Raw genomic sequence first — 22,726 nt, 5'->3', positions numbered from 1 at the left:
GTGTGGGGGCGTTTCTCGGTGCCCCGCGGGAAAAGAGGGCCCGGGCGGGCTCCCGCCGCCTCCCGGTAAGGGGAAAACCGGGCCGGGCGGGAACGGCCAGGCCTGCACACACGCCCGGGGGCGTCACGGCTCCATTGGCAGCGCACGGGCTACAAATCAAACCGGTTTATTCGGCTTCACGGCATAAAATACAAACTCTAAACAATGTAATGAGATGCGTAGTACAAGTTCCGCGTGTAAAACAAACTAAACAATGTAATGCAATGTATAGTACAAGTTCCGCGTGTAAAAACAAAGGCGCATGCAAAACCGCCTCTTAAAAAAGAGGAACACGTCCTACGTAAAATAGAAGCACTTGGAAAGGCAGGAGTTGCTCGTAGTGTTTTCCAGGTAATTGTGCGGAGAGAAGACAAGTTTGGTGCCGGTGAAAGATGCCCCCGTGCATTTCAGTGGGGGTTTTTCAGCTTCTCTGCACAGGCACCCGAGAGGTGAGATTGAGGGGTCGTTCCCCCAGGCACTATTAGTGCAGTAGCTACTGTAACACAGAATGTCTGGTCTTGATCGTCATTGCCCACCACGTGGCTAAGAGTGGCCACGGGTAAAACCTTCAGGTTACTCTTCACCTGGACTCAGTGGAAAACACCACAGTTTTACAAAGAAAAGATGTGCAGAAATAATATATCACAGGCTCAAATCTGAAATGCCAGCCTCAGAAAAATGTAAGGATCTAATCAACTATTTTAGCGGGATTGGGAGCCCTTCTTGGCATAGCTTACACAGGCCATGTCAGAATTGCCATTCCTCTTTCAATTTCTTTTAAATTTTAGCACTTTTCTCTCATCGCTTGTGCACTAAAGAAAAGGATCTTACTTCAGTACTTCAAGAAAAGTACCCATTCGACTTCAGTGTTCAGCTTCCATTTTGCCAAGGAACCTGTTTTGTGCTGCTCAGACATTCTCTATTTTTAAAAATAAAAAGGGAAAGTGGAGGCAGGAGGTGAAACAGTCCAAACCTGAATGACTGAAGAAAAACCCTGGGGTGACAATCAGTCTTATTTTGCTGTCGGGGACAATGTACAGTGAAAACTCTGCCTTTCCTGTAACAATCTCTGCCTGCAGAAAGACAGACAGCTTGCCTGCTCCATTAGCCAGCTGAATGTTCAACCTCAGGAAGCTGAAATCCTGACCTGCCTGGAAGCTGCTTCAAAGGCACTGCCAGCACAACCAATCAGCTGGGCTGGCTTGATAGCCTCCGTGTCCGAGGTGGCAGTGGAGCACTCAGGTGCTTCTTGCCTAATGAAGCAAGTGCCAGTGGTCATTAAAAAACTCCCATACAAATTTGGGCATGGCTGCAATTATGGCCCTTTTCACTCAGAAAAGGGCCAACCCTGCTATGACAGCAGGATGGCGAGGAAACCCTGATCAAGTGCATCCAAAGTCATGCAGTGCTTTGGAGACCTAGCAAAGGCCCAGGCAAGGATGGCTGGGCCAAGGACAAACTGGATCAGGATTCAGCCATTTTCTTGTCAGCGCTGCAGAATAGGACACAAAATTACTCCAAATGCAATCAGAGGGAAAGCAGAGCGCAGCGCCTCATGTGCAGGATTTGGGATTTAGCTGGGATATGTGCTAATGCAAAGGTAGGTAGTGTGGAAATTGTGCCATTTGAATGGGACAGATTAAAGCATTAAATATAAGCTCTTTAGTAGTGTTACGAGCACAATCCTGGCTTATTAAAACAAACTAAGCTTCTTAAAAGTGAAACTGTCCTTAAATGAATAATACTGTCTCAGTTCCAGTTCTGACAGAACTGGCTTTGTTAATTTATTTTTCCTTTCAAGTCGCTCCCAGTTCTTGTGTCTCGTGTAGGAACTGCCACTACATTTTGATGTGTTTTGGAAGTTCAGTCTTTACTGTCAGACTGCCTTATGTTAATCTGAGACATCAGGAATAGTCTCTCTGTATTACATAAAAAAAAAAAATAACCACAGGAAAATGCTTGACAAATTTGACCTTGGTCCCAAAATACCCATGCTCAGAGCAAGGAGGCACCAGGTAGTGCAATCCCGATACTGCTGCCCTGGCATGGGAAAGGGGACACATTTGCAGCCAGGAATGCTGCAGCACTGAACTCTTCAAGCAGCAGGGTAGGGAGGCAGGAAATGGCCCCTACGTCCAACCAGCTGAGCTGCTGATGAAGCCAGGGCCTTGCCCCACGGCCACCTGCTCCTGATTTTTCTGAACTGTTTTCACAAAAGCAGAATAAAAATAATCCTCCCAAACTTGAAGACCCTTACTGTGAAGTAATACAGCCACGAACTGGAGAGGACTGGATTGCATTACTCACAAGTGAAGGTTACACTTTGACTGCCCAAAGTCGTTTGTAAGATCTAACTTAAGATCTGATTTCCTCTGATATACCATCAAGCCATAATTAGGCAGGAGGCTGGAAGCTCATCATCCAAAACTACCAGAGACTTATTTTAAAAGGCACCAAGAGTTAATAGAATTAATTTGATTTCTGCATTGGCTATCTCTACTGGCTATTGCAAAGTAGGAAGTCGAATGTGTTTTAAGTCCAGAAAGGTTCCAGTCAGTCATGACCTGAAATGGGCTTTTGCTTTCCTAGCAAAGCTCTTTAATAAAAAAGACAATAAAAACAGGTTTAGATGGGAACACTTTTAGATGGGAAGCATGCAACTAGATAAGGGAGATTTTTAAACCCCATCCCAAGGGTGTTTTAGTCCCTGGACTAGGCACCCACCTACTTGTATTGTGTGCCTTGTGGCCAAGGTTTCTGACCTACTGATGGACAAGTCTGTTTCCATAGTGAGGCGACAGGCATGCCTCCCTGCAGCCCTCCCAGCCCGCTGGGAGGATAGGATGTGCTGCAGAGATCAGCCAAGCAATGCTGACATGAAATCAGAGGGAAGTGCTGGCAGGCCAGGTGCAGGCTTGGTAGAAGACAGCAGTATGGCTTTGACGCTGGAGAGGCAAGCCCAGACACTGCCAACACCCGTAACTCACTCCCACTCCTTTACTTTTCCTCCTGAGACCAGCCCTCTCTTCCTCCCTCTCCTGCAAAGCCTCTCCTCCAACTGTGCAGCGCTGCCAGGAGCTGGGCAGAGCCACAACACTAAGAGAGGCTGTGCAGGAGTGTGCCTCTGCACACCCTCTTGGGCAAGCAGCCCGACGAGCTGATGGAGCCCTATATGGCACTTTGCAGGGGCTGTGGTCTGAGCAAAGGCTGAGAAATTTACTCCTGGCCAGGCAAAGAGGCTTTAGCATCCCTGTTTTGGAACAGGGAAACCTTGAACCAGAGATATTAACAGGCTTGGTTACCGCTTGACAGAGTCCAGATCAGCCCTGGGGAGCTCCTGGTGTCCTCACTGTGGCTTCAGGCCAAGCTCTGTGTCTCCATTTCAGGCTTGCTGTTGAGTATGAGCACCCAAAGAGACAGCTGCAAGACCATGATACCCACATCCTGAAGGATTTAGCTGGGAGAAGTGTTAGTGCAGATGAAAGTACAAAAACAATGCAAGAGCCCCAGCTGCTGGGCCAGCAACAGCTGCAGTGGCTCACACGTCCTGTAGTGAGAGAGGCACAAGGCTGGAGGCACGTGCTGGGGCCAGTGGCCTGTCGGAGGCACTTCATAAGAGCCCAGCCTTATCTGCTGCAAAAGAACAAAGGCAGAAGGACTTTGGCACAAGACCACAGACAGTATAAGCACTGACCAAAAGCAAACTTCCACACTGAGAAACAAAACAAAAGAAGAAGTGGTGAAGGAGAGGTAGGGGATGAAACACCCAGAGCATCCACCACGTCAGGACAGCAAGTGGCCCAGCCCATTGGCTGAGGTTCATTGCATACGTGCTGATTTGGGCAGCTCCTATCTCCAGCAGAGAGAGTTTAAATAAAAGTGGCTCCCCTGGTGTTACACACTCTGTCTGTCTAAAGCCTCATGGAAATGAAATGTGAGGTTTAGGGGAGATTTGAGTCCCTCCCAAGTGAAGCATACACACACCGCACACTCAGCCACTTGTGAGGGCAGGGGGCAAGCAGAGTCCTGCCCTTCACTCTTCCTGCACGTGGGACAGGCTGCCGGACATCAGCTGGCAGTGACTTGCGTCCTGCACCCCCAGTCACGGGTGTCCCCTCTTCTGCCTCTCCTGCCACTCCCGCCTCAGCACCGCGATCTCCTGCCCGTACCAGTTGTGCAGCTTGGAGAAGCAGATCGTTTCTGGTGACACTGGGCTCTCCAGCATGGTGGGTGAGAGGCTAGGTGCTGGGGATCCTGTGGCGCTGCTGGCGCCCGAGCGCCGGCGTGGAGGCAGGGGCGGGGGCTTAGTTTGCCCCCCATCATAGTCAGTGCAGGTGGCCCCACCGGCGACACAACCACCACTACCCCATGTGGAGTAACCATTCTCCAGGGTGGTGGGCTTCTCCTGGAGAGGCAGCAAGGCAGGGTTGGAGAGATGCCTCTTCCTGCCAGAGGAGGAGGACCTCCGTGGAGACTTACGGCAAGCGGCCAAGCTCTTGCAGGCCTCCTCCAGCTGCTTCTCCAGCTCCCTTACCACCAGCCGCATGTAGTCGAAGCTGGCGCGTGAGAGTGCCTTCACCCAGGCCTCCATGGCAGCCTGCCCGTCAGCCACCAGCACATAAGCCCTGGCACCAGCGTCATCAAAGCGGATGGCAAAGGCGAACTCTTCAGCAGCCTCGCACAGCTCCACGGTGCAGCCCTCCAGGACCACCAGCCCCACGGGCTCCCGGCTCTCCCGCTCCTCAAAGTAGAAGAGGAGGTTGCCCTTGAGGACGAACCAGCGGCGCTGGTAGGAGGCGCCATGGTGGTGGGCATGGTGGTGGTGCCGCTCCACCCGCTTGCGCAGGAAGCCGGCATGGTCAGCGGGCGAGTCACAGGTGGCATAGTGGGCCACACTCCGCTCATTCAGCTTCATCGCCCCACCTAGGAGGCAGAGGAAGACAGGGGGAAGAGGTTGTCTTGGTGTGAGGAGCGTATCACTAGCCCCACCAGAAGAGGCCTGATCCTGTCCCCAAGGAAAAGCAGCCCCAACTCCAGCAGCATCTAACCCAGCAGTTACACCTACAAAGGGCAGGCTGGTTCCTCACTGCTGCAAAGAGGTCACTACCAGAGCATCACCATCCAGACACCTGCCTTCTCTGGGAACGCCAACACCGCTGTTTCATTTCTTATTCCACAAGTGACCTACTTTGCTGGTTTTATATGGGGCACATCAAAGAAATTTGCCTGTCTGCCTGTGAGGCATTAATTTTGCTCTCTATTAGAGGGCAGGATAGGAGATTGTTTCAGACCCCAGGGCTCTGGAACTTAGATTTCTGCACCGCTTCCCTACTCCCTGTCTCCATGCAGGACCACCCACCCCCACCAGCCCTCCGGGCAGCAGAACTCCCAGCTCCAGCAGATTCACCAGCAGTGGGGTGCAAGGTGCCATACCAGCTGTGCAGGTCAGACTGCAAACCCTTGCTGTCTTTCTTGGCCAGGCTGCTCCCTCGCCAAGGGTCTCCGAAGCTTCAGCATGATGAGCCCCATCCTTTGTTAGAGAAAAAGGTGCCAGAAATGGAGTTATGAACCAGAACAGTTTGGGACTGACAGAGCTAAGAGCTGTGTCACTCCCACCCCAGAAAGCCAGGGTCCTCACTGCAGCCAAGTTGCACTGGAAACCGGGATGGCAAAACTGGGGGAACATGCACTGGCTTCAAAGCCTGAGCCCCATCCCAGCTCAGTGCTCCTGTGGGTTTGTTTTCTGGTTCCTGGGTTTGTTTTGGGTTTCTTAAAAGAAGAAAAGAAATGTTTTGTAGAAGCTGTCACGGCCCCGTTTGTGGAGGCCCTGTGGCAGGCGACTTGGCAAGTCGAGGAGGACAGAGCCTTGAACGACAGAGCCAGCACAGCCTTTGTGGACTGTTCAATTGCAAAAGGATTTCCAACCGCTAAAACTCTACACTTAGAAATATGCAGAAAACAAACCACAGCCACCACTCCCCGGGCAGATTTGGGCGCTAGGAGCTCCCCATTGCTGAGCAACATCGAGTATCCCTCCCGAAGCCCTTCTCTATCATCAGGGCTTGTGGGGCACGGCTGAGGACATGGGGGCACGGACCCCAGTTGAAAAACGCACAAGACCCCGATCAGACACATGGAAAGGCTGTTCCCTGGGGGTGCTCTGCCCTGGAGAGCCTCCAGCCTGGCACACTCAGGCTGCGGACAGCGGGGGCGGCCCAGGCCGCCCAGACGCGAGGGGCTGTGGGGGTCCCACGTGTGCAGTGCTGGGCTCTGTCTCTTTGTGTGCGGGCGCACGCCTGTGCAAATAGGGCTGCAAGTCTTTGTCTGTGTGTGTGCCCCTCTGTGTGTGTTCGTCCTGTGCCTGCGACCCCCGCGGCCCCGCGCCCGCTCCCGCCCCGCCGCCGCCCTGCCCGGCCCCGGGGCCACCTGGCCCTTGCCCAGCGCCTCCCCACCGACGGCGGGACCCCGACCCCGGCCCCGGCCCGGCCCGGCTCACCTCCGGCCGCTCCTACTCAGCGGTGCGGGGCAGCCCGGCCCTGCCGCGGCCGGGCGGGGGAGGGCTCCTGCGGCCGCCGGGGCCGTCCCGCCGCGCCGTCAGCACCGCCCCGCCGGCGGGCGCGGGGAAGCGGGGGGGCGGGGGCACCTCAGCCAGACCGGAGCTGTGTCCTCCCCCAGCCTTTCGCTCTGCCCGACACCTCCGCGGGGTCGTCACCTGTGGGGGGACCTAAACCCTCCCCTCGCAGAGTCACTGTTGGGGTGCAGCAGGCACGGGGGGCGGCGGTGACAGGGTGCCAGCAGGGGGGCGCAGCTGCAGTGGGGTGCAGCACGGACGGGGTGCGATACTAATAGGGTGCAGCTGGGCGGGGGGGCGATATTAATGGGGGGGCACGGCTGTGGGGTGCGACACTAGCGGGGCACGGCGGCCACGGGCGGGCGGGAAGGAGGCGTGGGCGGTCGGTCAGGTGATGCGGGCGGCATCATGTGAGCGGGGCCGGGCCGGGGCCGGGAGAGGCGCGCAGTGCCCCGGCGACAGCAATGGAGGCGGTGGTACTGAGCGGGTTGGCCCTGGCCCTGGCGCTGCCCTCCGTGGCCCTGGAGAACGGGCTGGCGCGCACTCCCCCCATGGGCTGGATGTCCTGGGAGAGGTTCCGCTGCAACGTGGACTGCCAGGCGGATCCCCGCAACTGCATCAGGTCAGCGGGTGGAGCTTGGTCGGGTCGAACTTCAGGCCCGGGATGGCTCTGGCACCTTCTGCGTCCCTCGGACCCCGGGGTGGTTGGCGCCTGGGAGGCGGGCGGCTCAGATGCCCCGGTGCTGGGCTGGAGAGTCCCCAGAGCTGAAGGCTGTGGCCAGGCTTTGCAGGCAGTCGGGGAAACGCTTCCCCCTCAGTGAGGTCAATAAACACGGACAGGGTTTACATGGGAGCCCTGGAGACCCTCCTAAGGCTCAGACCAGCCCTCCAGCGCCCCCAGTTAACCCGAAAATCCCTCTGCCTGCCTGACCTGGTGAGGTGCAAGGGTCGCAGGGTCTCAGCCTGCCGTGTCCCCTCCATCCACAGTGAGCAGCTCTTCTTCGATATGGCAGACCGGCTGGCAGAGGATGGCTGGAGGGAGCTGGGCTATGAGTACATCAACATTGACGACTGCTGGTCTGCCAAGCAGAGGGACGCGGCAGGACAGCTGGTTCCCGACCCCAAGAGATTTCCGAGTGGAATTAAGGCTCTGGCTGACTACGTGAGTGCCTGCTGGGGGCTGTTGGGGATCTCTGTGGCCCCATGCCACCATGGTGGGAGAACTGGGAAGAAATGGAGGACCCTGGTACCTGGGAGACATCTTGGATCCCTTTGTTTGCTCCTTGCAGCTCTCTTCTCCTCACAGGTCCATTCCAGGGGCCTGAAGCTGGGCATTTACGGTGACCTGGGCGTCTTCACCTGTGGGGGCTACCCAGGCACTATGCTGGAACACGTGCAGCAGGATGCCCAGACCTTTGCAGCGTGGGGTGTGGACATGCTGAAGCTGGATGGGTGCTACTCGTCTGCAGAGGAGCAGGCAAAAGGTAAGAGTTCACCAGCCTGTGGTGTTCCTCCCCCTGCTACTTTGGTTGAGGCTGCTGATCCTCTGCAGAAACACTTGTCCAGCCAGTTCTTCCCTTGTGTCTCCTCTTGCAACTCTTGGGAAAAGAGGCAAGAGTTTGTGTGCCCTGGAGGTGGTATAAGGCAGGAAGCCAGGCTGGCTTGGGAGACCTCTTGCTGGGTGGGCTGGGACAAAGGCTGCAACTGGGACATGGGCTGCAGCCAGCCACCCCCTTCATTGGCTGTCATCTTCTCTCCCTAAGGATACCCAGAAATGGCGAGGGCCTTGAATGCCACAGGCCGCCCCATCGTCTACTCCTGCAGCTGGCCAGCGTATCAGGGGGGTCTTCCCCCCAAGGTGAGGGTTTTCCCATCCGTTGGCGGGTTCCCATGTCCCCTGTGGCCTGGACGAGCTCTGGCTGGAGCTCCAGGAGCAGGGTGTTACACCCTGCTTATTTCTCTACCCCTGGATGGTGCTGCAGGTCCCCAAAGGGAATGTGGTCTTCCTGGCAGGCATCTGGGGACACTTGGGGGTCCCAATATGGCTAGGTGATGGGAATTTGTGGGAAGAAGGCTCTGGGGTGTACCCTCTTCACCCTACTCACATGGTGTGGGCTTGGTCCTGACAGTCTTCTTATGAAACAATCCTGTCTGGTTTCAGTGCTTGAAATAGGATAATCCTCCTAGTATGTATTTCTTGAGAATTGGTTGTACTCACATATTTCCTCTTTCACTTTTTGAGTCAATCCTGAGCTGCCCTCATTGTTGTAGCTGATAGCTTATCATATTTCCTCATGGCCTCTGTGGTTGTTTTGCCAGACATCCTATTGTACTGGCATATGCCCAGACATTGTGGGCTATGACTCTGTTTTGCCTCCTTACCCTTCCCTCCTTGCCCTTCTCCAGATTCCTCTGCCTTTCACACACTTTCTGGACAGTGCAGCCCTCAACAATTAACAGTGCTGCCCCTGCTCCCCCACCTTGCAGAGCAACTCTTTTTTCCCTCCTGCCTGACCCTGTTTTCCTCATCAGGTGAACTACACCGTCCTGGCAGAGATCTGCAACCTGTGGCGTAACTATGACGACATCCAGGATTCCTGGGACAGTGTACTTTCCATTGTGGACTGGTTCTTCACAAACCAGGACGTGCTGCAACCGGCAGCTGGCCCCGGTCACTGGAACGACCCAGACATGGTGCGGCCAGGTGGTGGGTGCTTTGACCCTGTCTGGGGATGAGGAACTCCAGGGATCCCCTTCTAGGGGTAGGGCAAGGGAAGAGCTCCAGGAGCAGGAGCCCTGTTGCTGCAGAGGCAAAGCTGGTGTTGCCCTTGCCAAGCTGTGGGAAAACCCCGTGGTTGCAAAGAACCCTTCACCACCTGAGTTTACCTGTCAAGTTCTCCAGATGTTCTTGTCCTTCCCTGCACAGCCTGAGGGCAAATAGTGGTGAAACAAAGGATGTTAATGAGTGCATTTGAATGTATGGTGCCAGCAGGGATGAGATATCCCAGTGGCTGTGGTGGCAGTGGTGGACTGCTTAAGGGGAAGCAAAAGTGTGAGGTTTCCCTTGTGGGTCCCTTCAGGAAGCAGCATCAGCGATGACAAGCAGACAAGTTTCTAACTTTCTTCTTCCTCTTCCATTTTTTCACCGTCTCCCTTCCAGCTCATCATTGGAAACTTTGGCCTTAGCTACGAGCAGTCACGCTCCCAAATGGCCTTGTGGACAGTGATGGCAGCTCCGCTCCTCATGTCCACGGATCTCCGCACCATCTCCCCCAGTGCCAAGGAGATCCTGCAGAACCGCCTGATGATCCAGATCAACCAGGACCCCCTGGGAATCCAGGGGCGCAGGATTGTCAAGGTTAGGGGGAAAGCAGATGCATTTGGGAGAGCAGACAGAAGTAGCACAGAGTATCAAAATAAGGAGGGAGAGTGCAGCGATGCAGAGAAACAAGAGCAGGAGAGCTGTGGGAGTTGTGGGCCTGCTGGTGTAGCAGCTCCACAGTGCAGAGTCAGAAGTTACACTGGTCCTAGCAACTCTGCCTCACCCACCTATCCCCACCCCAGGAGAAATCCCACATCGAGGTGTTTCTGCGCCCGCTGTCCCAGGCTGCCAGCGCCCTTGTGTTCTTCAGCCGGAGGACGGATATGCCCTTCCACTACACCACCAGCCTGGCCAAGCTCCACTTCCCTGAGGATGCTGTGTATGAGGTGAGTCCCATGGCACATGGATCCCCCTCTTCCCAGATCTCCACGCATTTTGGGGGGAGTGAGAGGGAGTACTCTCACTCCATGCCTCTGGGATGAAGGGGTAGCTGCCCACTGGGTCTCTCTCCTGTTGCTCACTGCTGTACCCTGTCCTGCTATGCCATGTCAGTGACCACAGCTGGACCCCAAGATGTGGAAATGCTGGTAGCTCCATCTCTTTCTTTCAGGTACAAGATGTGTTCGTTGGGAAGATCATCGGGGCCTTAAAGACAGCAGACAACTTCTCAGTGGTTATTAACCCCTCAGGGGTGGTGATGTGGTATCTCCGTCCCATGGCACTCCCGGTACAACCCTGGCATGTCAGACATCAAGCCCCTGGCGAGGGTTTCCGCCCAACCCTTCTGTGACAGGGCCCAGGGGATGGGGTGTGGACAGTGCCAGGGTGAGCTGTGAGACCCCAGGGCACGTGGCTCTTCACTACACAAGTGCCTTCTGCTGGTGAGCCCAGCAATGCTGGGCAGTGAACATCCCCTGGTACCAGCCTAATGATGTCTGCTCCATCTGCATAAATCAGGAATTCTTGTTGCCCACTGCCTAAGGGTATGCAGAGCATAATTCCTCGCTAATTGCAAAGCCTTTTGAGATCCTCTCGTGGAAGATGCCATACAAGTAGAGCCCAGCCACTACTGAAGTTTTGTCAGCTCTGACCTGAGAACTTCATTGCTTTGAGCTGGATGTTACTGACTGCTGCAGGGGCTGTTTGAACTACACCTGTAGAAAGGCTTTGGGTGCTTTTGTATCTCCTAGGGTTGTGACACGCCCTTCTCCCTTTTCCCCCACCCTCACCTCCCAAGTGTGTGATGGCGTTAATGTCAAGGATCAGACTTGGTCACCTTCTTTCTTTTGCTATAATCAGCTTAGTTTAGAATAAGGGGCTGTCAACAGGGTTGCATCCCTCCCATATATCCCCACCAGGAGCAAGAGTTCTTGGAGGCATAATGGTCCTGTACAGTGAGGCTTTGCTTGCAGGCCTGATCCTGCTGCCACAATCCTAGAGGCCAGCACTACTTGAGCCTAGCAGGGGTGCTAGCATTGTGTTAAAGCCCCTCTAGTAGAGGTTTACAGCAGAGCAGAGCAAAAATCTCCATGAGCCATGCACGACCTCAGGAGCCATGCTGTGGTACGCACCAAAAACCGCAGAACCATAGCACGTTGCGTAGGAGTGCTGGCAGGAAGATGCTGATACTCAGTTGAGGTGGTCTTTTGGGTTGGGCAATGGTCACAGGTGCCTCCAAGCTGAAAGTTGCATCCTTCTTGCTCTAGAAGGGAATTTCTGCTAAAAGGATGATCAGGTCCTACTCCAGCAGGTTGAAAATACAGGATTCCTCAGGGAAAGGCTTCTTCTCCCAAGGGCACCAAATCCACAGCTCTATTCTGAGGAGGAGCCTGCACTAATAAACTGGAAGTGAGTGTCAGGAGAGACTCTAAAGCCCTCAACTGCTTCACCTTCATACAACAGACTACCTATGGAGGAGTTCTAGATGACACAAGATTAAGCCTCAGACTGGGGAAAGATCACGTTAGATTAGGGGGGGGAAAAAAAAAAGTTCTCCTATTCATCTGTGGGAGGGTTCCTGGTCATCTGCCCACTCTGATTCCTACAGGACCAAATGGTTGATTCTGGCCCCTTCCAGAAACTGGGTGCAGGGTCAAAATACTGAACACAACGCTTGCAGTTCTAATAAGGAAGAACTTGCTAAAAAACAAGGAGCTGGCTTTGTTCTTGGGGAGTGATTGAGGCAAATTGATACTGAAATAAAGGGAAGCAGATCACAGACTCTGTCTCATGTTTTAGTGTTGCTAGCTACAGCTGCTTGGTTAATGTAGGATTACAGGGTCATTACCACAAAACAGGAACAACTATGCTAGGAAACAGAACTGGTTTCCTGTCAGAACCTGGACTGATGCAGAGTAGGAAATGGCTTTCCAGTAGTTACATCATGTTCAGCAGGGCAGCAGCATTCCTTGGCACAAGAGGAAACAGATTTTACAGTCCATAGCCAAATGCCATTTTCCCTATCATATATTATTTTTCCATTGCTGGAAGAAAAATTGATAGTGAGGAGTTTCTTTTAAAGACTTTAAAGGCCTTCCCTCTGGTGTAATATACATAGAAGAGATGCTGTGAATGCGGCTGTAATGAGTAGCAGTGTGGTAACATGGCACCTGCTACATGCAGCGATGGGACATGAACATGTGCCAGTTCTGGATACCTGGGCATAGCCACAGGCACCAGCCAGCCTTCCACCCTTCCCAGGCAGCAAGGATAAGCCCCACCTTCTTCACTCCCACCAGTTACTTGATTCCAGGTCCAGCTTAGCCACATACCAGGGAGAGAGAAGTACAGACCCACAACTGACCCGAGGGAGCAGCAGCAGTGGTTGTAGTTCATTCCAGCCTTCTGTGCAGTATGCAAGAATTAAGGTCAACACAACACAGACACAACAGTGAACTGGCAGATAAAGGTATCAACACTCCTGTATTAAAGTGCAATTCAAAAAGTTACAAACATTCATGGTTGATTTTTTTTTTTTAAATACAGAGTTGTTAGAATATCTCTAACTCAGAAATAGATAGGAAACTTACTTCCTCCCCCCATGGAACTGCTTTAGGAATTCATACTTTTAAGTTGTGCAAACCTGACTTGCAGGAGAGCCCTGCCATACAGGGAAGTAAGAGGGAAAACACTCCTTCCCCCTTCTTGTGAAGGTAGGGAGGCTGTAGGAAGAAGTACAATCACCCTATATGTAAAGGATCACAAGGGTCTCCACCAGACTAGAGACTCTTTTCAGAGCAGGTTTAACGGCACTATGTCCTAAGGAAAAAGGATAGGTTGTGGCTGAGCAGAGTCTCTGCAAGAGAACCAAGCATCAGTAACTCATACCCAGACAGCAGTTCCCAGCCGAGGGCACTGCACCTGTGAGCAACCAACTGGGATTAAACTGCCCACATTGTTCAGATGTGGGCACACACGGCCTGGCTCCAGCAGCTGACGGAAAAGATGAAGGCCAGTTTTCCCCGGGGAGGTAGCACACAGCGCAAGTTTGCTCAGCAAGAGGGAGCCAGGGCTGCAGGACTTGCCTCCTGAAAAGGCTAGTGCCAGGTCATCTTCCTAATGTAACATATTTTGCTCCAAGACAGGCAGCCTCCTGTGCAGCACTTGACTCCATTATGTTTGAAGAACGGCTGCTTGACGCAGGATCATTGCGCAGAGATGGGGCCTGCTCGGACAGGGAAAGGAAGACGGATCCTCAGGCCTGCCAGTCTATGAGCTCACTGCCCTGAGGCACACCTTTGTTTGCTTCTCTATCCAATGGCTACAAAGACAGGCTGATTGGGGCCCATCCCCTTCCCTCTTTCGTAGCCAAATGCTTCGGCATTTCTTAAAATGCACTTCTCAAGGTCATCACCCCTCAACTGTTAGTCCAGGAGCCACACACTTCCAGCACAATACCAGATTTCCAAAGTCCCATCTCACACTGAATTGTGCTAGAACTTAAGGAAGTTTAACACCTTTCTAGGGCACCCGAGGATCCATGCAGGGAACCCCACGGCTCTCTACACCTTTCCTCCTGGACAGTGCTTCAGAAGTCAAAAGTTTGGCATTCCAAGTTGTTTTACTCCAACAAGATCCCAGAGCCTTCACATTTTAGTCCTAGATTAGTCATGTGATATGGTTTAATAAGAAGTCCATCTCTCTCCTCAAGCCAATGGCAGGGCAAAAGGTTAGTCCTTCAACCCCATGAGATAAAGCAAGTAAGTAGGAAAGTGCTGTTGTCCTGCCTTGTATTGCCACTGACTTAAATGTTTAAGGAGGGCAGGTGCTCAGCTGCCCAGCGCTATATCTATTGTAGAGAAACAGAGATCTAGAGATATGCTAACTTGAGGGGTACTAACAGCCAAATTGTCTTCAGGGAGAGAGAATGTGGGAGACTGGCTGCAATTTCCTTCTGTTAGTTGTTCTTCTTATCCTCAGGAGGTGCATAAGGAGGCGGCTGATCCTGGAAGGAGATACAGTAGAGTCAACAACCATGCTTGTTTTATGACCAGCTCTTTCCAGGCATTCCCAGGCTTGGCTCACCAGAAATGAGTGCCCTGCAGTGAGCTACAGACAGAGCCAAGTGCTATGGTTTAAGCTGTTATTTCATCACACCACTCCTCTCCAGTATCAGTTATGCTCCATGATACATGCTGCCTCCACAACGTTTCTAGGAAAAGTCCCCTCAAAACCAGGTAACAAATGGTCTACTGCAAATGGGCCATTTAATCTGTTTTAACAGCCATCCTCCCTTCCCTTCCAGGGCTTTGTCCCTGTTGAAGCTCATAGCTCTGACCCAGCAGACAGCAAACCCTGGGCTGAGGGCCAGCTTTGCTGTTCCATCAGTCTCCAGCCTGCCAGAGCCAAGCAAGGCAGTCAAGGGCACAGCCAGACTGTCATGTACCAGATGGAGGCTACACACAACCTACTGGCTGCCACTGACTGAACAGTAAGAGATGTCCCTGTCTCCATGCAGCCCAGAAAGAAAGCAAAACAGAAACCCACATGCTCTCATCCTTAAGTGACCTGTTCTTTAACTCTCCTCATTTTCAGGCCCAATGGATGCAGAGAGCTCTGTGTTTCCTTTGTGCCCATGCAAGTCTGTTATGCCTTTAGGAGTAAGACAGGTAGTAAAGGGCTGTTACTGCATCAATCTTAAGGCCCTCCTGCTTTCCTGACTGAAAATTTAACCAGCCTTCTTCATGGGATCAACATCCATGCCTCCCTCCCAGAAAAATGCATACTTTCTGTGCATGTTCAACATGGAAGTACACTAGACTTTGCTAGGAATGCAAAGCACCATCTCTAGTGACAGAGGAGGGAGTAGGCACATGAAGACCAGGCATGGTACTCACCATGGGCATGTACACGTTGTGTGGGTTGGCAGGGTTGTAATATGCACTGGAAGCAGCTTCCATGGCCTTACTGCCTCCTGGAAAGGAAGGAAAAGAAGCCACCTTAAATTCTGAGGCAATGGCCCCAGCCCCAGAGCCTTCTCCCCAGCCAGTGCTCTTCCAAGGAGGCAACAAAGGCCCAAGGAGCTGACAGGAACTGCAGCAAGCCAGCTTAGAATTCAGAGCAGCTCAGGAAAGCTGGCAAGCTGTGCAGTGCAGGGCTGAGCAGCTCCCTACAGAAGACGTGGAGCTCTTGCAACAACAGCTTCTCCACCCCATGCTGTGCCCATGCCACCCTTAAACCAAGTCCCCAGGCACCCTTTTGCACCCAGACCCTGGCAACCACCCAGTCCCATTTACCTGGCATCCCTGGGCTCACCCAGGCTGGGAGAGCTGAGGGGGCTGAGGGTCCCGCAGGAGGTGCCCCGGAGTAGGGCGGTGGAGGTGGCACGTACATGGGGTTCATGTTTGGAAGTGGTGGGTAAATACCTGAAAAAGACAACACCAGGCTGATGCTTTGGACCACGGATCATGGGACAGAGGGGAGAGAGCTCACAGGCCCGACAGCACATTAGCTGTGGACAAGAGCAGTGGTAAGGGAAGCTCCCCAGGCTTGGCAGGGATGCAGACAGCAGGGATCTGATAATTTGCTAATGCCTGTCATGTCAGCAGGCAATAATTCTCTACCAAGCACAATTTGCAAACCACATTTTCACGTAGCTAGAACTATAGCAACACATGGGTGTGATCAACAGCATGTGACAGAGTTTTCAAGGACAAGGATCCTTGCTGGAGACAAAACAACAGTAACCCTCATCGTACCACTGTCATTTCTTCACAGTTAGTATCAGAGCCAGTCATCACTACACAACTTCCAAACCTGGAGTCTGGGCGTATGGGTATCCCATGGGCTGTGGAGCAGGTCCATAGGCATTCATTGGAGGTGGTGCATAGGGATATGGTCCGTTCGGTGGCGGAGGGGCAGCGTAGCCTCCCGGCACAGGTGAATAGCCCCCGGGGGCAGGCGGGGGGGGTGCATATCCTCCAGGAACAGGGGTGTATCCATAGCCAGGGTTCTGCAGAGGAACGCCACTGGAAGCTAAGGAACACATGTTTAGTAAGCCAGACATCTTTTCTTAAAACTAAATGTACAGAACAGAATGAAAATAGTCCTGTTAATGCAGCACTGTTTCCCTTTATCTAGATTCACTGTATAGTCCTGGCATAGCTCTGTGCTTGAAAAGCATTAGTCACAGGGTGCTAAAGAAAAGCAGCTGCAAAAATACAACCTCGCAGGTCCCAGTCCCACCACAGAGCTCCCACTGCTTGAAGAAAAGACCACTCTAAAGCAAGTAACAGTACAGTGTTTTTTCCTTTTTTTTTAAACTTTCTTTCTGAAAAAAAATATATTTTAAAATGCAAATTTCTTTAAAAAGGAAACTTTATCAGAAAAAAAAGGTACTTGTTCCTCCCTTTGAAAATTTTAAAAAGAAATTATTTTTTAAAACCTATTTTTCCCCTCTCCTAATGTGCACATTAACTTCTCCCATCTTACTACACTACAATAGAACTGAGCTGAGGATAGATAAGCAAAGCAATTTTTCACCATCACATATTTCAACCTTTTTCCAGGAGAAATAAGGTTCTGTAGAAAAAGGTGGTTCACCTCAGAAGCTCAAACCCCAGAGTATTCTGACTGCACAAAGCATTAAGATGAAATAAAGAAAAAGGATTGGAAGGGAAACCAAAAGTTCCCCTGGAAAGAGAATAAATACTTTGCTGTGGAAGAGGGCATAGGGTACCTCTCTTCCCACGAAGTTCAGAACAAGCACACTTGCTTACTAGCTCAGCCAACCATGAGGGAACCACAGGATCTGAAAATCCCTTACCACTAGAAGCAGCTTTAAACATCAGCTGTCCAAACTCAATGGCTCCTCCACTGTTGAAAGTCAGTTTAAATGTCCCCTGACCTTCCCAGCCACCTAGAAGAAAGAATTAGAATGGAAGCAGACTATTAGCCTCCTCAGTACCAGCCAAGACAGCAAAATTGTTTATACTTCAATTATTTTTTTTCTTCTTTATTTCAAAACTATTTTGCATCCTATTATCAGGGAGAAAGAGTCATGGCACTGCTATCAGACATCCCCCAAAATAGTATCTCAAGAGGATCAGGAATTTATTTTTTTACACTTTAGAAGTTATAGTCATATAGAAGCAGCCTACTCTAGATACAATCCTGTTTTGCTCTTTCCTGAAAGCTTTAATGGAACCTAATAATGAACAGTGTAAAGACTGAACATTTGTTTCACTGAGGATTTTAACTGAAAGCCCTCAGATGAAGTTTTATTGATGTCCTCAGTGAACTACAGATCAGCATCTGCAACTCAAGCTAGGATTTAAATCAAATGCAACATCTTTAATCTCACTGACACACAGGAGCTGAGAGAGATTATTAAATGCTGAAGTATAATAGCAGTTTTTAAAAGAAACCAATCAAGTAGGCGATGTTGTGCCTACTTTTTGGGTTTTGCTGGTTTTTGGGGGGAGGTGCTTTGGGTTTTGGTGTTAAAAATACATGTCATTTAAATATAAGATTTATCTTCCTTGTGTAACAATTAAATTAGTATAAAGAGAGATAGTCTCTTGGGGATAAAGCAGAAATAAAGTACAGAAATATAACAAAAGAGTCCATCATGGATAAAGTCATTCTTTTGGAGATTCACCTTTGTAAAACCACTGTGTTAGTATGACTTCAGCCCAAGATTGTGGCTGATCCACAATCCCCAGAGGACCCAGTCACTTTAAAACATTGTTACAAACAGAAAGCAAAAAGCACAGACCCTCCAGATGCCATAAAAACGCACATCAACTAATTCCAGGGCTGAAGAGGGAAGAAATTTGAACCAGAAGCCATGTTTCCAATCCCGATTTCTCTTTTGCAATTCCCCTCCATGTTTGGTCATGAACACCACTCTTAAGTCTTACCACAGCTTCATAATCAAATTGGGATCAAAGCTAAATCAATGATGGACAGCAGACTCACAGATCCATATAAACCATACCCAAGTGGCTGCTGACTTTTCAAAACCAAAAGTGCTTGCTTATTCTAATTCTATCAATAGCATTGATGGTGACTTGGTCATTTACCCACCCTTCCAGGTCAAAGACAGGAGAAAAACAAGCTCATTCAAAAACTGAGTGAACTTGACAACACCCAGCAAGACAGAAGAATTAAACAGAAGTCATCCTGGACAAGTCAGCTCCTGGCCTGGGGGCAGAAAGTAACACAGCAGCAGTGGCGTGAAGTGCAGGAGATGGAGTTACCTCAGTGTGGACACACCAGCTATACCACCCCAGCTACTCTGCCTTTCCTGCGCACATAAGCTGCCTGTCTGGTGTTCAGCAAAAAGCACCTTGTGATACTTGGCAAGAGTTCAATCTACAAAGCACAGGCACATACCTCCGGCCTCCGCTTGGATCTGTCCTTTGATGTAATTGGCAGAGAAAACAGGCTGCTCAATCGAGCATCCTTTCACCAAATAAAATGGCATCATGAAAGACAGCATAGGATCCTTGCCCTTGGACACAAAGATCATCTGCAAGACAGGAGGGAATGCTTCTGAATTACTTGAATTCAATAAAGAGAGTGATTGTGGAGTTCTCATTGTATCAGCATCCAAAAAGAGGATAACTTAACCTCTAGTATGAGTATGCATTGAGTTATTTCACAGCTTTAATACTGGGGATCCCCAACAGCTTTGACAGCACATGGCTCACTCACTTGAAGCACGTACATTCCAAAATAATAAACCACTTAAAACACACCTGCATGTTTACAGAGCTTTACTGTTCTACTTTTTAAGGATAAGCTATGAGAGTTTGCAATGAAAGTATTATTGACTGACACATTATATGAAATATATTCTCTAGACAGTGACTTCCAGGACTGCATGTGCCTTTGTAGGTAAATGGGATTCTGACATAGGTATGAACTATCCCATTTCCACGTTTCCTTCTCCTACCTAGGGCTGTCAGTGGTTCCTTCCACAACAAAAATCCCTTCCTCTATCATCAACTAGGTTTCTGGTTTAAAGTTTACAAGATCTCTTGAGAAAGAAGCAGCCCTGCTGGCATCAGACTTACCCTGTAAGGGGTGAGATACAGCATTCCTTTCTTGGTGCCTTTGAAGATTTCAGGCTTGCCTGTCACGTCACTGAAGGAGAGTTCCACATCTTTACACTGTTTGAGAACACTGCAGGAGGAAATCAAGACAGGTTGGAGAGACAAACTCGGTAACAGCTCCAACACACACCCCTATCACACAGGGAGGGGAATAGCACAGCAAAACTCTAAATATTATCCCAAAGTCCTGCTGTGGGCCCTGCCATTTTGACTTTGAATAGAGAGGGATGATTTATGCAGAGTGGAAGAATTCATCCTCTCACCTGAAACAAGCCCTGCTCCTCCTTCACAAAGGGCACCTTTAAACAACAGGAGGTTTTCTGTCTCCAAAGTTGTCAGACTGAGGAATTCCACTCTGCACAGAAAGACCCTCAGCCCAAAGATCAGGGCACAGAAAGGGCTGAGGTGTCAGAAACCATCCCCTTGAAGCCAAGGTGTAATCTTAGAGCAATCCTCCCTCCCAGTCCATGCTCAAATCAAGTCCACTGCACTGGAAAATAGCACTGCTGTTAAGACCACACCCACTGTGCAAACTGAGGAGGTGGCTGCACTGAAACCCTCACTGCTGACCCTGCCTCACATGACTTACTTAAGTTTTTGTAATAAACAGAACGGTGCTAAGGAATGAAACAATGAGTCAGTGATGTCAGCAATAAGGATATTATTGTTGGATATCTATGGGAACATTAGCAGACACAAAGCCAGATGAGAACTGTGAACACTGCAGGGTCAAGGGTATGGAGGTGCGTGAAAAACTAAATGTATTTTCAGAAAAAAAGAGAGTCATCTTGGGAAAGCATGTCACTGAGTCTATGGTGCAGATCTAAACGTACCACATAGTAAGAAAATCTGCAGAATAAACAAAAGAACTTTGGGGGTGATAAACCTTCAGCGTGTTACAGTGGCAAAAGACCCCGAGGTGCTTTATGGTTCAAGAGCATGGAAAACAAAGTGACAAAACCCTAAACCAACATGAGCCTGAACAGGCTGGATTTAAAATAACCCTTATGTACTGTGCTCAGCATACTGCAGAAGTCAAATAAAGTCAGGAAACTGCAATTCTTTGGGGAAGGGAGGAATCTGCAGGGCCACCATATGGAAAAACAACCAAATGCCCTACAGTTTGAGGTTCTTTGCTCTTTAGGGAAAAGAAGAACATTGCAGATGTATCTGAAAAACGCAGCTACCTGAGAATGAAGGTATTGAAAAGTCTAGCTTTGATGAGAAAAAAACAACCTGACCAAGAAATTCTACTGGGACATTACTTCATAGCTGAGCCAGATGCAGATTCTCAGACTGGCTGGAAGGGACAGACTTAGGAGACAGCAGAGCTCTTTCCACTTCCAAAATGCAAGGAGAAACATTTATTCTAAGCTACATAAAACCAACTTTTTGACAGCTCTAATCTTACCAGAACACTCCCTCAATCATGTGCTGTAGCAGCATTTCACGTCATTTTGCCTCACTGGGAAGAATTTCTGTGTAGTCATTGTAATGTTTACTGCTTTGCAGCTACTCACACAAGCAAGTAACATGCAGCCACCACCACGGAGAGTAATTAGGCTGCTGAACCGGTCTGCACCTGCATGCCTGTCCAGGGCTGTCACAGGAGGCTGCGCAGCCTGTGGAACCACACTGCCCTCACCTGTGACTGAGCAGCACCTCAAAGAATGGCTTGAGATCATAAAACCACACAATGTTAGGGGTTGGAAAGGATCTTAAACATTACTTAGTCCCAACCTCCCTGCCATGGCCATGGCCACCTTCCACTAGACCAGTTTGCTCAAAGCATTATCCAACCTGGCTTTGAACACTGCCACGGCTGGGGCATCCACAGCTCGTCTGGGCAACCTGTTCCAGTGCCTCACCACCCTCACAGTAAAGAATTTCTTCCTAATGTCTAGCCTAAATTTCCCTTCTTTCAGCTTGTACCCATTACTCCCTGTCCTAGCACTGCAGCTCCTGATGAAGAGTCCCCCTGTGCCTTCCCTGTAGGTCCCATTCAGATACTGGAAGGTTGCAATGAGGCCTCCACACAACCTTCTCATCTTGAGGCTGAACAGCCCCAATATTGTCAGCTTGTCTTCACAGAGAAAGTGCTTCATTCCTCTTACCAACTTTGTGGCCTCCTCTGGAGTTGCTCCAACAGTTTCACATCCTTCTTATGTTGGGGACCCCAGAGCTGGATGCAGCACTCAAGGTGAGGTCACACCAGAGTAGAATACAGAGGCAGAACCACCTTCCTTGACCTGCTGCCCATGCTACTTTTGATGCAGCCCAGGATTCAAAGGGTAGAGAAACCTCCTTTAAACCAGCATGAACTCAACATGTCAGAGGACTTTCCTGACTGAAGTATTAGGAGTCAGCTCCTACTCCAAACTCAACACAACATGGAGCATATTTTTGGAGTGTAATTTTCCTACTGATCACCAGCCCCAAACCAACTCCTTTGATCCTTTTACTTCGATCCTTTACTGGGCCTCGGGTTTCTAGGATTTCTCTTGCCAGGATGCTGGGAGCATCCAAACACAACCAAACTGAAGCCCAAGTCTGTTAAGCCGGTTTGTCAATCCCCACTCGGGGCGAGAGCAGGCGTCGAGCAGCCGGCTGTGCTTCCATGGATAGGCGCTTCTCTGGGCAGAGAAACTTTGAATTCAAGTTCCTTACTTATGAATTCAAGTGATCAAGACTCCTACCTTAAGTAGTCTCTGCCTCTCCGACGTTACTAAGTAACCTTAAAAAAACCCCAATTCCTTGACTTTTACAAGCGATGGCAGCCTCAGCCTTCACCCAGGACGCCCGCCGGAGCGGCTTTAAGGACCGCCGAGCTTCCACAGTGAAGACGGGGCAGCTCTACGGACCCCAGCCAGGCCTTCTCCCCACTGCCCGCCCCAGCCCGTCCCCACCCTGCCAGGGAGCGCTTTAATAACGCAGACCCCAGGCCGAGCCGGGCCCGCGCCGCCGGGCAGGAAACGGGAGTTGCCCCAGCGGCAGCCTCCCACCACCGGGCCCCGCCATCCCGGCCCTGCTGAGGGGACAAGGGCCGAGGAGGACCCACCCGGCCCCGCGACCCCCGCGGTACCTCTCGGCATTGGGGATGACGACACCACCCTCCTGCGAGTGGTTCCTGTTCAGCGCCATCTTTGCCCCGCCGGCCCCGCCCCTGACCCGGCGGCGGCAGTGACGTCACACCGCGCGGCCCCGCCCGATGACGCATCCCGGCAGGCCCCGCCCCCC

The 22,726-nt window shown here is 51.0% G+C and overlaps 3 protein-coding genes across 5 annotated transcripts; 1 reads left to right on the top strand and 2 right to left on the bottom strand.

Annotated features, from left to right (window-relative positions):
- Positions 1-150: 150 nt before the first annotated feature.
- On the bottom strand, positions 151-6,624 carry PHETA2 (PH domain containing endocytic trafficking adaptor 2). 2 transcript variants are annotated; one of them, XM_048302679.1, is made up of 3 exons: positions 6,536-6,624; positions 5,473-5,569; positions 151-4,962 (listed from the first exon to the last, which is right to left on the bottom strand). In XM_048302679.1, the coding sequence occupies exon 3, from the start codon at positions 4,952-4,954 to the stop codon at positions 4,142-4,144; it is 813 nt and encodes a 270-aa protein (XP_048158636.1). In that variant the 5' UTR covers positions 4,955-4,962; positions 5,473-5,569; positions 6,536-6,624; the 3' UTR covers positions 151-4,141. The 2 variants fall into 2 exon arrangements, with proteins under 2 accessions (XP_048158636.1, XP_048158635.1); XM_048302678.1 differs by lacking the exon at positions 6,536-6,624 and having other exon boundaries at positions 5,473-6,412.
- Positions 6,625-7,018: 394 nt separating this feature from the next.
- NAGA (alpha-N-acetylgalactosaminidase) lies at positions 7,019-12,150 on the top strand. Its single transcript, XM_048302677.1, has 8 exons — positions 7,019-7,232; positions 7,598-7,772; positions 7,917-8,094; positions 8,374-8,468; positions 9,143-9,304; positions 9,771-9,968; positions 10,175-10,318; positions 10,543-12,150. The coding sequence occupies exons 1-8, from the start codon at positions 7,075-7,077 to the stop codon at positions 10,720-10,722; spliced, it is 1,290 nt and encodes a 429-aa protein (XP_048158634.1). The 5' UTR covers positions 7,019-7,074; the 3' UTR covers positions 10,723-12,150.
- A 685-nt stretch (positions 12,151-12,835) lies between these two features.
- Positions 12,836-22,679, bottom strand: WBP2NL (WBP2 N-terminal like). Of its 2 annotated transcripts, none has more exons than XM_048302681.1 (8): positions 22,572-22,679; positions 19,451-19,559; positions 18,768-18,903; positions 17,197-17,289; positions 16,188-16,406; positions 15,668-15,796; positions 15,269-15,345; positions 12,836-14,376 (listed from the first exon to the last, which is right to left on the bottom strand). In XM_048302681.1, exons 1-8 carry the CDS (start codon positions 22,628-22,630, stop codon positions 14,329-14,331), a joined length of 870 nt encoding a protein of 289 aa, XP_048158638.1. In that variant the 5' UTR covers positions 22,631-22,679; the 3' UTR covers positions 12,836-14,328. The 2 variants fall into 2 exon arrangements, with proteins under 2 accessions (XP_048158638.1, XP_048158637.1); XM_048302680.1 differs by having other exon boundaries at positions 22,548-22,645.
- Positions 22,680-22,726: the final 47 nt, after the last annotated feature.

This window comes from Corvus hawaiiensis, chromosome 4 (assembly GCF_020740725.1).
Source record: "Corvus hawaiiensis isolate bCorHaw1 chromosome 4, bCorHaw1.pri.cur, whole genome shotgun sequence".
Classification (NCBI taxonomy): domain Eukaryota; kingdom Metazoa; phylum Chordata; class Aves; order Passeriformes; family Corvidae; genus Corvus; species Corvus hawaiiensis.
This window is presented reverse-complemented; position numbering and strand designations above follow the sequence as displayed.